The sequence below is a fragment of the Danio rerio genome, chromosome 23 (genome assembly GCF_049306965.1).
Source record: "Danio rerio strain Tuebingen ecotype United States chromosome 23, GRCz12tu, whole genome shotgun sequence".
NCBI classification, from domain to species: domain Eukaryota; kingdom Metazoa; phylum Chordata; class Actinopteri; order Cypriniformes; family Danionidae; genus Danio; species Danio rerio.
The window spans coordinates 16,391,171-16,406,958 of NC_133198.1; the positions used below are offsets into that span (position 1 = coordinate 16,391,171).

A 15,788-nucleotide genomic window follows, 5' to 3' on the forward strand; every position below is an offset into this window, starting at 1 on the left:
CTCTGAATCCAAAAATTATTCAAGGAAGAGAAAAAGCCGACATGCCTTGAGTAAAGTAGTCTTGGTTGGGTTAAGCCTCGAGTTGCATTCAACCTGTTGAAAAAGACAAAAAAAAAAATAATACCACCTGGTCAAGTCACAAGCTAAACTGCATTTTTGAAAGTTGTGAAAGAAAACTCAGTATACGTAAACAAACTAAACAAGTCCACGACGGTGTAACTATTTTTTTAAATATATATTTTAAATTGCCCCTAACTTGTAACTTTTTTTATTAGCAATGAAGAAATTATTATTGTTCACCAGAGGAATAAGCAGCTCCGCATTTATATCGCAGCTGGGCATCTTCTTCAATGTGCGCTCGTATTGACAGTTTTGTGCTTGAGCGCCTCCAAGTGCAGTTTACTGTAACTTCAGTAGCTCCGTGCACATGAACAAAAGTGCCAATCTGATTGGTGGAGAAGGTTTTGACACGGTGCGTCAAAACAAAAAACGAGCATGAGGGATTTTTTTTTAAATGACGTTTTTACGCCTGCCGTTTTGCGCGTTGGTGTGCACGATCACAATGATGCCCTTAATTTAGTCACCAGGCGTTAAACGTCAATAGAAAACACAAGCAAAAAATGTTGAGCCTTAAGGGTGCTTCACACCTGTGGATTGATTCTCTTGTTTCGAAACAGGGATTAAAATCGTTACATAGTTACACTTTGTACTTGATGCGGTTCGCTTTCACATGGCAACGTTTCTGATTGGACCAAAAGAGCTAAAACAAATCACATGCGAGTACACTCTCCTCACATTGGTCAGAGATTCACGGTTTATTTTGCAGAGTCCCGCTCAGCTGTCATGTGCCCTTATTTTAATTTATGAAGATGAGAAATAGGACATTATAAGCGAAAAGCTGCGCTTTTAATTTGAATGTTGACACCCACAGATATAGTTACCAAATATAAGTAAGACTTGATCATATATAATCGTTGGCTTATGCATTATAGACTTTACATTATAGACAAAAATAATAGATAAACCAAGACTGCTGTTTGGTCAATTTTCCTAACAGATAACAGCTCTCGTTAATAGTTCAGCATGCTTTCACTTTCGTATTTGACATGAAACACATATTTACCGGTAGGAATGACGATCTGCCCTACTCATAATTCTCTTGTATATATATTTCTATTACATATACACCGTGATATAGCCTGGCTGCAGAGTTCGTTTCAATCGAGCCAATTCGTTTCAATCGAGCACTTCGTTCAGGCAATCTCGAACTGATTGTTTTGGCGCTGATCCGAGCCTGATTTCTGGATTCACATATGCCAAACGAACCTCGCTAACTGGGAAACGTGCCAGGTTCCGAAACAAAAGTCTATGTGTGAAAGCATCCTAAAACTATAATTTATCTGTGCTGGTCACGCAATTTGTAGTGTTTTTATCAATTCATTTCTTCATACATGTAGGCCAAAGACATCTCATTTTTGATGGCAACATCAAACTATATACAAAAGCAATTTTATAAACACTGGGAAGCATATTAAAATGTAAATAGAAAACCATAATAAAAGCATATTAAAAAGCATGTAAAATGTTTCTTAAATGTGTAAAATAGCATTTGTGATACTAAAATGAAAAAACATAGATACAATTATATCCAATCATCATTCAACACGAACAATGCATTTATGTACAAATTAAACCACATAATTTGAGCTTTACTTAAAAAAAAGACTAAAAATAATAATAATAATATTTTAGGGCTACATTGTCATTCCTAAATAAACACTTATCAGGTTATATAATTCTTCTTGCTTCATGATTTCTATTTGACTTGATGTCTACTGAGTGAGACTAACCTGAGTCATTATATTTTGCAGCACACATGCACTAAAAGAAAAGCTGTGTTTAACATTATTATTATTTAACATTATTATTACATTAAAACCTTATCACCTTTGACCCATATGTGACATTTCTTGTCATAAGTGATGCACTAGCATAAACAAACACAAATTGCAAAACATGCTATCTGCTCTTTTAAGACGTGATGTCAGTGCACACTCTTTCAGGAAGCACAACATGTTCTTTCTCATTGCCAGTAGACGTAACAGGTCATTTTTTTGATTAGTCACTCACCACAGCCTCTACCGCTGGTGATGTGTCTCCAACAATCAGCAAGGCAGGACACCTAAACAGCAGAGGAAGACAGGCCTCACAGTGTAAGTATAGGCATTATCAAAACAATAACAAACAGGGTCAAACAAGTCAAATTTAAGACTTTTTAAGACCTTCAAGACCATCATGAAAAAAAAAAATCAGACTTTACATTACTAAACACTTAAGGATTTTTTTCTAATGGCCAGTGGAAAAGATTGTTAATTGGAATCCCTTCCAAAAAATCTAATTTCGATATTTCTTAGCCTCTTTTTTAATCATGTGTGAAAACAAGCAAACTCTAATTAGTTAGTTAACTTAATTTGTCCCTGTAGGGAAATTTTATTTACAGTATACAACATCCAGTCTACTGGCCATCAACTGCTACTAGGAGAAGAGGAATTTAAAAACTTAACTGCTTGAGGGATAAATGATCATTTTGAACAATTTCTTACACATCTTTGAACACAATATCGACTATAATGGTAACCATTTGAAGGTGTATAATAAAGGATGCCTCTTATCATTGATAATCACGATAGCCCTATTTAATACTCTTTCTTGGTACAGTACTGTATATACAATGAATACTCTTTAGTTTTATTCCCAACAACTAACTGGCTGTTGTTATCACCTTCTCCAGTGACCTTTTCTAGGCTTCAGAAGCATTTCAATACTTTTAATAAAAGCACTATAAAACATGATCAGCAATGTGTTGTCAAAATTAAAATACAATATTTGTATACAACTTTAAATATCTATTTAAATTGTATACTTAGACTTGTATACATAGGCTTAAAAATTGTAGTTGATACATTTGTGACTCAAGCTGGCAAAATGAGCTGGAAGTCACAACATTCTACTTTAAGAAATTGGCCAATAATGTAAAAAATCTTGTTCTAGCTCATTTCTAAAATTATTCTAAAATTTCTCTAATTATATAATAATATATTATAAAAACAATTCCATAATAAAAAAATACTATAATAAAAATTATTTCACAAAATTTTATAGTCCATATAATTGAGTGAAGGTATTTAAACAACTATTAAATTTGACCTAAAGATTGATTAAATTCACTGGATCATTGCTTTTTGCAACATGTTGCAGCACTTCTGTTCAACCTTTCAGATTTTATGTATATATATATATATATATATATATATATATATATATATATATATATATATATGTATATATATATATATATATATGTATATATATATATATGTATATATATATATATATATATATATATATATATATATATATATATATATATATATATATATATATATATATATATATATATATTTTTTTTTTTTTTATATATATATGAGCTCCAGCCTGGTTTAATGGCATCTGTATGTATATACAAATAAGCAGTAAAATAATAGTTTATCCCTTAACATGCAATGGATTTTGAAGCCTATCAGCACAAAAATGTTTAGATTTTCTAAGGTTTTCAATTAGAAAAATAGGGCAGTGACAAAACAGTGACAAATTCTCCTTTAGAAGATATAAAACTGATATAAAAATGTATTTTGTTTTTTTTAAAGGGTAGAAGCTCCACCATATCCCACACTCTCTTTGGTTTCGGTTGAGAATTCATCAAACATCAAATAAAAATGGACATTATACTTCAAGGGACATTTATGACCTACAACACAATATTTCAGCAAATTGAAGACATTTTAAAAGACACCCTAAAAAGAAAAAGACAACCAATGAACCTACTTCAGCGTTTTAACTGCATTTTCGTTCATTCCCAGAACGGGCCTCTCAATCTCCAGATCTCGACGACTGCAGTAAAGAGAAGAAAATCCAGTTAAGATCAGCTCATTTGCCAATAATCAATGTGTTTTGATCCTGTCACCTGTTGTAGGACTGGCAGAAGAGCGCCAGGTTATCCTGATTGATGTCCTGAGCGATGTGCAGGCGGTATGTTTGGATAATCTCCTGGTTCTCCGTCAGCTCATCCTGAGGAAGAAAAGCGTAGTCTTTAACTCTTTATAGGGCAACGATTGAAATACTTATTGAGGAAATCATGGAGTGGTACTGCAGGTTATTACATAGCTTTTGGGTCCCACTTTAAATTAAGTGGCTTTAATTACTATGCTCTTTGATTTTTAAATAATTTTATTTAGTTGGTTTCTGATAAAGCATATAATTCAATGAAAACAGGTACGCGCATGTATGGTATACTACAACTTCAGAGGTAAAACCAGAAGCACATTATTGTCGGATATATACAGCGGGGAAAATAAGTATTAAACATGTAACCATTTTTAAAACATATTTCTAAAGGTGCTGTTGACTTGAAGTCATTAACGGATTTCCAGGGGAACATCATATTTTAAACCTACCGTGCTGAAATGGTGTGCCATCACAATGTCTATGAGATTGCTGGTCCATCCAGACAGCTAAAAACAGAAGCAAACAGATGTTTTAAGATCATACAAATCTTGCTCCCAGCACCTCCACCCAACATTCACAGCCACCGACTTCAGCACTTTTCATTAATGTTGCAATTTGACCTGTAAGGTTATTAAGAGCTTTACAACAGGGAAACCCTTAAGAAGATCAAGCACACTAATCTGCTGAGAAATCTCAAGTATGGAGAAATAGCGTTAGCTTTTGGCTAATCATGGAAGTATATGATATGAAGCATTTATGAGAATATGGCTATGGGTTATATGCAATATGGGTAAATAATCAGTAAATAAAAAGATTTAAAAACACAATTTATTACATGAAATGGTGATGAATCTATAATTAGACTTATACTTAAAAGAAAAATAGTAATACTCAAGAAACATGACTTAAAAAAACAAGTCCGCTAGATTTAAACAGCTGTGTTTTACTATTTTATCCATTCAGAACACTTTTAGCTTAGCTTAGCAAAAATCATTGAATCAGATTAGACCATTAGCATTTTACTTAATTTCTAAAACTTGTTTCACTATATTTTTCTACCCATTTGCAGAGTCTTTTGTATTTATGTTTTGCACTAAGGCTGACGGAAAATTGCTATTTGTAGTTAAAAGTTGAGTTTTACCATTTTTTTGTTCATTAAATCATTAAATCCGATTAGACCGCTAGCATTTAACTCAATTTCAAAAGTGAGTTTCGATCATTTTACTAATCAAATTGACTATTCTGTAATTACGTTGTATACTATGACCGATGGAAAATTGAAAGTTGCTATTTTGTAGGCTAATATGTCTAGGAACTATACTCATTCTAGTGAAATAATCAAGGAGTTTTGCTGCCTTACCATGGCTGCAGGAGGTGCAAAAATATTACGCAGTGCTTTACAATAGTGCCCAGATAGGCAGCTAGGTAACAGTACTGCATAATCCATGGTACAGCAGCAAAGTTCCTTGATTGTTAAAATGGAATTAGAGTATAGTTCCAAGTAGGGCTGAGACGGCTTTTACACTCCGTCTTTTCAAATTCCTGTCATTTCTCTTCTGCAAATTAGATTTATATTTTAAAACTCCTTGATTCTTTAAAAAAAAAAAAAAGCAGCACTCATAAATTGGTGTTTTTCCATAAGATACACCTTTGTGAATGTTTTATTTTATGTGTATATAAGCTTTTTAATAATTGTATTCTATTCAAAACACCACTCAGATGCAAATTTTTCCTCCAAAACGTGGCCTGAAAGTGATGCATGTGTTGGATGATTGTTTTTTTTTTTTTTTTTTTGTGCGCAATCAATTCCTAAACCTTTGCATAAAGCTTTTAATCAAAAGACAGATAACTTAATTACTTTCAATGTGCAAAAATATTTGTTAAACAAATATTATTTTAAAAAAGCATATATACCTATTAAACTGTAAAATGGAATAAAGTGCATGGTCTAATCAGAAATGAAGGAAATTACTTATCTACTTCATTATTTAATGCATAAAACAGGCTAGTCTTTTTACGTTTAATCGATCTGAAACTTCTAATTACATTTTCTTTTCTTGTAACTAATAAAAGTTGCATCAGATTGATGAAAACAAACCTGAACAGGGCCACAATGACTTTTTTTTTTTACATTGAAACATTTGGATACAGTGTTTTCTGTCTACATGTTTCTGTCAACTTTATTCTTTCATGAGTTATTTACAAGCCCACTCACATATAGAAATGTGCCACAAACATGACATTAATATCATTAAGCATTCCCATTTTATTAAGGTGTCTCCATATAAATGGCCCACCCTGTAGACACAGTCATCTCATGCTTGTGATGCGGTACAATCCATAAACCCCACCCATTAAAATAACGACTTGGTCTTGATACTGTAAAATTGTGACGATATTTATTTATTTATTGTGGGCAACAAATATCACTTTCAGGATAATAATACAATAAATCGTGCAGACCTAGTTCCAGGAAATAACCTCAAAAATAGCACCTTTTTTTCTGTCGGTCTTACTGCACAATGTAAAAACTCCAGCTCTAAACAGAAAAATAATCAAAAGTCTTTTTTCATAACTTTTGAGTGAGATGCTAAAGGTTTAGTCTCATTTAATGATCTATAAAGCTAAAGATATTCCCGCCAGATGCAGAGATTGGCAGAATGGATTCAAGAGTGGTAAGACTCAACGGTTTCAACCCTAGGGGAGTTGTAAAATGATCACATTTTCAAAAAATGTAGAGCAGTGGTTCCCAACCTTTTTCTTAGGGCCCCCCCCCCCATGAACATATACAAACATTGGAGCCCCCCCACCATTTAAATACACACGCACGCACACCCATATATATATATATATATATATATATATATATATATATATATATATATATATATACACACTGAATGTGTGTGTTTGTGTAATATTAATATATAATATGTATAGAAAATATAAATTAATCAGTTTTAACTTGTCTTGGCCATCAATAAAACCAAAATTTAGGTAGTCTTTGTCATACTGTCTAATCTTTTTCTTCGCCTCTGAAGAATCACTGCATTTACATTTCTCTGCCGATTTTGTTTTGATTTTACCTTTACGACACGTTGACAAGCACATTGCGTGAGTGAGCAAAATTTAAATAATTATTTAAAGTTATTTATTTTAATTATTTTTACTATTATGTTGGAATTTTAAGCATGTGTTTTGATATATATATATATTTTTTTTTGTTTGTTTTTTTTGTTTTATATATATATATATATATATATATATATATATATATATATATATATATTTTTTTTTTTTTTTTTGGTACTAAAAAATACATATTTAATAGTAAGGCTGCTCGATTTTGGGAAAAATCATAATCACGATTATTTTGGTCATAATTGTAATCACGATAATTCAAAACGATTATCAGTTAAAGTCAATATTATTAGCGCTCCTGAGAGTTTTTTATTTTTTTTATAAATATTTCCCAAATTATGTTTAACAGAACAAGGAATTTTAACAGTATTTCCTTTAATATTTTTTCTTCTAGGCTTATTTGTTTTATTTTAGCTAGAATAAAAGTAGGTTTAAATATTTTGAAACCAATTTAAGGTCAATATTATTAGCCCCCTTAAGCAATAAATATTTTTGATTGTCTGCAGAAGAAACTACTGTTATACAATGACTTGCCTAATTACCCTAATTAAGCCTTTGAATTGCACTTTAATCTGAATGCTTGTATTTTGAAAAATATCTAGTAAAATATTATGTACTGTCATCACAGCAAAGATAAAAGAAATCAGTAATTAGAAATGAGATATTAAAACTATTATGTTCAGAAATAAGTAAAAAAAAAACTTCTTTCCATGAAACAGAAATTGGGAGGAAAAGGGTTGCTAATATTCAGGAGGGCTAATAATTCTGACTTCAAGTGTTTACATACAGTTATTTTCCACCCTGCAAAGGAAAGAGAAATAAATACAATAGAACAAAAATATTAAACAAACCGTGCTTTATGCATCTTCACTGTAAGAAAAACATTTTAGCTACAGCAGTACTTTAGTCAAGACTAGTGAGGGATTTTCTCGTTGTTTGATTAATAATCATAAAAACAGGCGGCAGCAGGAATATTTCTCGCTGTCTCTTTGGTTTCTCTTTCACATGTCTTTTGATCCTCAACTCGTTTGTTTATTACACAAATGATGGTTAATATAAATAATCACTAAACATCGCGTTTTGACACCTATTTGACCATTAAAGCGCTCACGTTAATGACTTTAGATGTCTGCGCTCCGCTGCTCGTCTCAGTGTGCGAATGAGAGCCAATGCTGACCGGCCGCATGCTTCTGGCTGCGTGTGCGTGCTGCACACACACATAAGCACGCGCTCCTTCGCGCTTTTTAGAGCAACAGGAGTACAACTGTAAAGGTGGCGGTATATGATGCAATAATCCTTTATCTCGATTAATGCTTTTTTATAATCGTTTGAAATCGAAATCGGATTTTCGATTAATTGTACAGCCCTATATAATATATTGACCTTATTCTAAAATGCGGAAGTGCGCCTGTTTTCGCGATTGTCTTAGAACTTCCGATTCAGTAGCCTATGGGAGAAATGACTAGGAATAATAAACGGAAGAAAACGGTCAAACTACTTGCTCTACAAACAAATGTTTGCATGACTACACAGACCAAGTAGAATAATATAACAAGGAATTGTCAAATTGCAACATCAAGCAGCGTAATGAGCAGTTTTTAATGTCTAAAAATGAATGGAAGTGAATGAGACCGGAAGTCTCGAGCCAAAAAGATTCAAATGGCAGCGCCCACTCATCGGCGGAGAATAAGGTCAATATAATAGAGGAGCATTTTTTGCCTTTTTCTACCTCAACACTTATCCTCTCCCGCGCCCCCCTTGTGAACTCTGGCACCCCCCTTAGGGGGGCGCGGACCACAGGTTGGGAACCACTGATGTAGAGTGTTCCTTAGCGAATATATTAAGACTTCTGTTGTAGTCAAGTTTATTTAGAGGGATCAATGTATTGTTTATTTATTTACACATTACTTAACATCTGTCTGCCACTTTCCTGCAGTACATATTGTTAGAAAAACAATTATTTGTAAAAACTGTTCCTATAGAGATACTTATATTACCTCAGACAGTTCCAGTATGAATTTATGTATTTTTATTCATTGATTAATTGATTTAATGTTTAATTGACAGTGTATTCACATGTTTACCTTTGAGGCAGCCCAGTCGATCCAGCCCTTAGCACAGGGGTCCACATTTATGAGAACCAGTCCCTCAACCAAAGCAGGCTCATTCAGCTAGAGAAAGACAAAACACGGGTTAGACTATCATGGCTAATACACTTAGAGCACATACTGACTGAGAGGATTAACAGCTCGACATGTAGATGAACAGACTAATGAGAGATTCTTGACTTCTTGAGGTGTTGTTAAATATAGACTTGTCTGAGCCATGTGACAATCTAACTCAATAACACTGTGATTGGCCTGGAGAAAAAAAAAATCCAAATTCTTTCATCCAAAGATGGATCTTGTAATCTCTGCTGTTTCAGTTGATATATAGATAAAACTTCACTAGACATTATACAGCACATCTCCAGTCCAATAAATCACATGAAACTTTGTTATTGGTTACTTTTGGTGATAAAAATCTTCCAAATTAAATTTCTTTATTGAGATTTTAAAGAATAAATTGCCATAGTGATGCTCGCAGATGTGACAGAACAATGCCTGATTTCTAATTGCAGTAAAGCATAAGTGAATCATCCTGTTTTACTATGATTTACTCTGTAATCATTCAATCAGCTGTAAATTTCAGCTGTAGGAAGATATATGAAATGGCACACATACACACACACATATATATATGTATATGTATATTTTGTGTATTTACATCATGAATATGGCCACTGTGTAAATGCACAGTACAGTTATGATCTTATTGCCACATTAGATCATTATGATAACATGATATCGATGCCTTCAGTGATTTCCTGAAGATAAATACCAAAAAATAACACAACTGGAATAACTACAGCAGTCGCGATTGTCGATATCATATGAAGCATAAGACCGCAGTGACATATGATGAGACTTAAGCATGTGTTGTAGTGGTGTCCCATTTCTTAGGGGTAAATTTTGAAGCCCTTCTCCTTCACATTCTGTTTCAAGGGCCAAGGGAAAGACGAATGGGTACACAAATAGAATTGGGCCATTATCCATATCCTACAGACAATAAAAAACAACAACATGCTAATAAAAAGCCATCAGCCTTAAAAAAAAAATCATACGATGTCCTTATTTAAGTTATAACGATGAGCAATAAGACATTATAGGCGATGTGAAGACCGGGGGGGTTTGGTGGTGTTAAAGGATGCACGCGACGTGTGAAGAGCGAGGAGGGATGCGGTGGGGAGGGGTGAGAAGCGTGTGTGACGGATTTGAGGACAAGGAGGGTGACGCGCGATTTCCGGAAGATTCTCATTCGTTTGTGGGCATCCAGGAGTCTCTGTGCATTTGCAGGAGACTCCCAGAACCTCCAGGAGACTTGGGATGTCTGGAATGACCTCACGCCCTACTCATAATTCTCTCTTCATATATCCATTCAGGCGATCTCGGAGCGATTGATCCGGCGCAGATTCGAGCGCGATTGCTGGATTCACATGCCAAACGAACCGCGCTAACTGAACAAATGGTTCTAAAACAAAAGTCTAGGAGTGTGAGCACCCTTAGATCAACGACACAGTAATAGCGTCAGCTGCAGCAGATTGAATTTATAGCACCAGGTTAAACTTTGACACATTAATGGCAATCAAATACCTTCAAAATAAATATAGGTCACAACTAAGTAATGAGAAGATACTTGAAGATATTGAGAAGTGGCGGTCACCAAAATTAAACCAAAAACAGACCTGTGCTAAAACATTATGCCATCAGTCTCATTAGGTAAGGGTAATATTATATTAAACAAATTAATAAATGACTATAAAAATTATATGGTTGTTAGACTGTTGCAGTTTTTTGTTTTGTCAATATGCTAGTGTTCATATAGGTCTATTGTTGTGTGTGCAGCATTAGTATATTTTTAACCATCTTAGAATATAGTGGGAGTCGCGAGTCACTGGCATTGTTATTCTGGGGGTAGCGGGCTGAAACGTCTGGAAATCCCTGCTTTAAATGACTGTATTTGGCCAACTAAAATACATACATAGGGATGCTTTCACCAATCACAACTCTAAAAGAGCGAGTATGCAATGTTGTGCCCTACATTTTGCCTTCATGCAGTGAAATACGTCACATTAAAACACTTGAGAACGCCACATACAGTAAAACAATGGGAAATAGATTGCCTGAGAAAGTCTCAGTGATGACCAAGCAAAACCTCCTATCGACGTGACCAAACCAGGTCTCAACATCAACACCTTTACCAAGTTCTCAGTAAGTCAGGGTCCAAGACGCAGACTTCGTGCAAGGCCTCACACTTGGTTTTAACACAGAACTATAGGCAGACACATGAACAAATCAAATGCATCATGACGGTGATGGAAATAAAGCACATGTTTCACACCTCTTCTTTTTCCTCTCCACATCAGATTCTGCTCGGAAGTGAGGAAGACATGCAGAGAAGCACCAGCAGTTTTGGAGGTCACACTCTCATATGACTTCACCGATGAATAAGCATGTGACAAATAAAGGGTCATTTAGAAGGTTTTAAATGGTTTTCTCTGCTGCGCTTGTTCTGCAGAGCTGCGTAGGTGTGTGTTTGATTCAGTCATCCATCTGAGCGAGTGCATATGTGGTCGAAATATGATAAAGTGCACTGCAAGCTGAGAAAACATACAAGTGTGAAAAGCTAAGTTGCTTGACCGAGGTAATGGGGAAAGTAGCTAAAGACGGCCACATTCTTCGGATAACCTGATGAAATATCCTTTATCTCATTATACCTTGATAATAAGCAGCAGGAAACATGAGAGTGAGTGTGTATGAGTCTTAATAAATGCGTTTATGAGGAAATCCATCCGTGGAGGTTTGTGTGTAGACGGTGAATGAGGGCTTTGTGTAGGGTGAGAGTGTAAGTGCATGTGTGAACTTTGAGTCTTAGATGAGTTGTCGGGAATTTTATTGTAGACTGAAGACTGATGGTTTAACTGCAGATGATCTTTACTGATGTTCACCTCTCATGATCTCAAGATGCTCAATTAAACATCATGATTGTGCTCAATCGACTTGATTTCAAAGAGCTCTTTATACCCACATAAAATGACTAATAGGTCATCATAACTCTATGGAATGGAAGATTATTTTACTTACAGCAAATCTAGTGAGGATATAAGCTCCTGCGCCCACACCGATCCCAATCACACTATTGATTCTGTTGAAGAACAATCATTCATATAGCTCATTAACTTAGAAATGCCAGCACGGATTAAATAAAAAGACAAAGAAATGCACAAGCTAGATGAAATTTACAAGCTTTCGCCTACTTATACTGATTTAGGGATAACCTTATGATGTGAACATTATCAGAGACAATACTAAAGTTTAGATGCTCACTTCAGATGAGTTAGAACTGAAGGTAGCATTTCAGCAAGCTCATCCATGGTGGGGTACAGGAACCTGAGGGAAAGAAAATACAGACAGGAATCCCAAATTAGTTTCAAAGAGATAGTTCACCCAGTTTCTTCTGTTGATCACAAAAGTACATATTTTAAAAGACTATTAACCATTGACTTTCATAGTATTTGCTTTTCCTGCTATGAGGTTAGGTTACAGGTTTCAAAATACATTATCTTGTGTTCAACAAAATAAAGAAACCTATAAAGGGTTGAAACCACTTGAGGGTAAGTAAATAGTGAGTAAATTTACATTTTTAAGTGAACTATCCTCTTAAGTGAGCCTGAAAATCATGTTGACTGTGAAGGCGTGGTCAAATTAGTAAAAAGATGACATATAAAAGAGTTAGTGTTCAACCTTTTGTTGGTGAGCAGAGCAAATCTACATGTTAATCATAAACCTGATGTGAAAATTCACCGCAACTTAAAATAAAAATAGGAAGAGTTGTTAAAAATAGGAAGGCCTGTTTCCACTGAGTGTTATGGTATGGGTCGGTACGCTTATGTCTGTTTACACAATAAAGAGGTACCACAAAGTGAATCGTGCCTTGTAAAGGGTATGTAGCACAACAAAAGGGTACCAAATGGCAGAGCGAGACACACGGCTGACTGCTATTGGTCTAAAGAGAAATGTCATTGGCTTGTACACCAGCCAGGAGAATAAAAACAAAGAAACCACCTTTTTTTTTTTAATACACAGCCGAGACATTACACCGTAATAATATATACATTTAATAATGTGCCATGGTCAACCCAAGCACAAACAAACCTCGTTGTCGTCTTGATGAGCAACCACAAAGCCAAGAAGAATCAGCTGTGTGGTTTCACTTTCTCTAGAGAGCTTGCATGCACTTGCCTTGCGTCTATATTCAAAATAACAAACTTCTTAAGCTCATATAATGTGCGCGTGACTACTGAAGTGCTTCTGACACCCAATCCTTTCAGAAACAACAAACGTCAGAGCGAAAAAAGAAGCCAAAAATAAATAAATAAATAAATAAATAAATAAATAAATAAATAAATAAATAAATAAATAAATAAATAAATAAATAAATACATAAAACATTTTTTTTTAAAAAGGAGCAGATGATTCTTTCAGCAACCTAAACCATGAAAAAATTGCCATGTTTAACTATCTTCATTGCGTTTTGGACTATGAACTCAGAATAATGGAATTACTTTTAAAGAAGATGTTATTGTTACATGTGTCAAATCTTGGTCATAGAAAGGTTAGTAATTAAAATTTATTTATACATAAGTATTCATGTACATAAAGCAGTTGTTCAGTAAGAAGTGCTTCTCATACGATATTTAAAGGGCACCTAGGTTACCCTTTTTTCGAATTTAATACAAGTCTTTTGCGTCTCTAGAATGTGCATGTAAAGTTTCAGCTTAAAACACCCATCAGATTTTTCATTATACCTTTTACAAGATGCTGTTTTATACATTTTTCCACCAGGGGGTGGTTTTGTCGTACCGCGCCTTTAAGGTGAGTCCTCCCCGCCTACTGTTTCTACGTGCCTTCCCACGTGCTTTAATCTCCTCCCTCAGCTGCTTTAGACAACAGACAGACTTAAAGGAAGAAGGTCTCCCGTAGCATTTGTGAGAAAAACTACAGTAAGAGCTTTACTAATCAGTATTTGTTGCGCGCACACACACAAACACACACATACACACACACACACACACACACACACACACACACACACACACACACACACACACACACACACACACACACACACACACACACACACACACACACACACACACACACACACACACACACACACACACACACACACACACACACACACACAGAGAGAGAGAGAGAGAGACAGCGTGCGCGTTTAAGCTTTGCACTGGTTTGGCACGCAAATGTGACAGGATACAGGCTAATCTCCACTGCTGTGTGGATATCTGTTATGTTATTGTACAAAATAAACCTGATTTAACGTCCACAAACCGGGATTGAAGCATTTTCCTTCATAATTGTTCTGACTCGCGGCTGTGCTGATGAAGTAAAGCTGAAGAAAATCGCTGTAATTAATTACACACGTGCACTGTTTCAAAACATTTTAAACATGTGAAACTTACTCTTGATCACATTTGATGATGCTTGCTGATCCTAGCGAACTGAACAGACCTTTTATTCACGTTTGCTTTGCGCACGTCTGGTTTTGTTGACATATACACGTGACTACAGGGACATGTTATTGCGCGCAGCTGTCAATCAATTCGGTGGGCGGGGGGACCGCACTCCTACATAAAGTTGTGGTCAGTCTGAAAACCGCTCCAATTGGTCCACTGTTTTTATGTAGTAATATTGAAAAAAAAGGACTGGGTATGTTTATATCACCCCAATATGATGGTCTATACACTATATATACACATATGTCTGTCCAAATAGCTTAGAAAGTAGATTTTTCACCATAGGTGCACTTTAAACCAAGCGAGAATGTTGTCAACTGCAATTTTCTGTTGAACACCACGCCTATCAAAGAATACCATTTGCCAGTGGAGACACAAGCCAGATAAAGGAGACACGTGCTAAACCGAACCGTACTGTACTGTACTACTCCGTGGAAATGAGGCATAAAGTAATAGATAGACAGTAACCATATAGATTTACAGAAGAGCTTGGTACCAGCAACAGTTCATAAATACAACTCCAAGAGCAATAATAAACTGTATCTAAAATATGTGTTTACAATCTGGTTCATTCTACTGGTAGACTTAATGCTATGTGCTATGTTATAATATAAATGCTATGTTATGTCTAATTCAGCCCATCAATCTGAAAAAAAATAAAATATATATAACCTTGGACCTCAGAGGATATTTAAACTCTCGATTTACACAAAATTTATAGAGATACACAGGGGGGGACACACTAGGCGAGTGTAGAAAAGTACTAGCAGGCTAGTTAGCAAACTAAAAGTTGGAGTGTAGAAATATCCATGAACATGAACTTGCTAAAATCTGTTAAACATACTGTATCATGTTGTCAATAGCGGGGGTTTCCATTCTAACATGTAGCCGTTTTTTTTCAGAAGTTGTCAAATTTAAATTAGGTGCATTACCATCAAGTTATTAG

At 34.9% G+C, this 15,788-nt stretch overlaps 1 protein-coding gene across 16 annotated transcripts in view; it reads right to left on the bottom strand.

The window, feature by feature from the left end:
* The window catches only part of ndrg3b (ndrg family member 3b), a 158,582-nt gene that overhangs the window by 16,909 nt on the left and 125,885 nt on the right, over window positions 1-15,788 (bottom strand). For all 16 annotated transcript variants that reach the window (XM_005161986.4, XM_009296689.3, XM_017353522.3 and 13 more), the window contains 8 exon segments: window positions 12,633-12,695; window positions 12,390-12,450; window positions 9,291-9,377; window positions 4,515-4,571; window positions 4,025-4,128; window positions 3,886-3,951; window positions 2,131-2,182; window positions 46-93 (listed from right to left, as the gene is read on the bottom strand). In XM_005161986.4, the coding sequence (XP_005162043.1) occupies window positions 46-93; window positions 2,131-2,182; window positions 3,886-3,951; window positions 4,025-4,128; window positions 4,515-4,571; window positions 9,291-9,377; window positions 12,390-12,450; window positions 12,633-12,695 (538 nt within the window).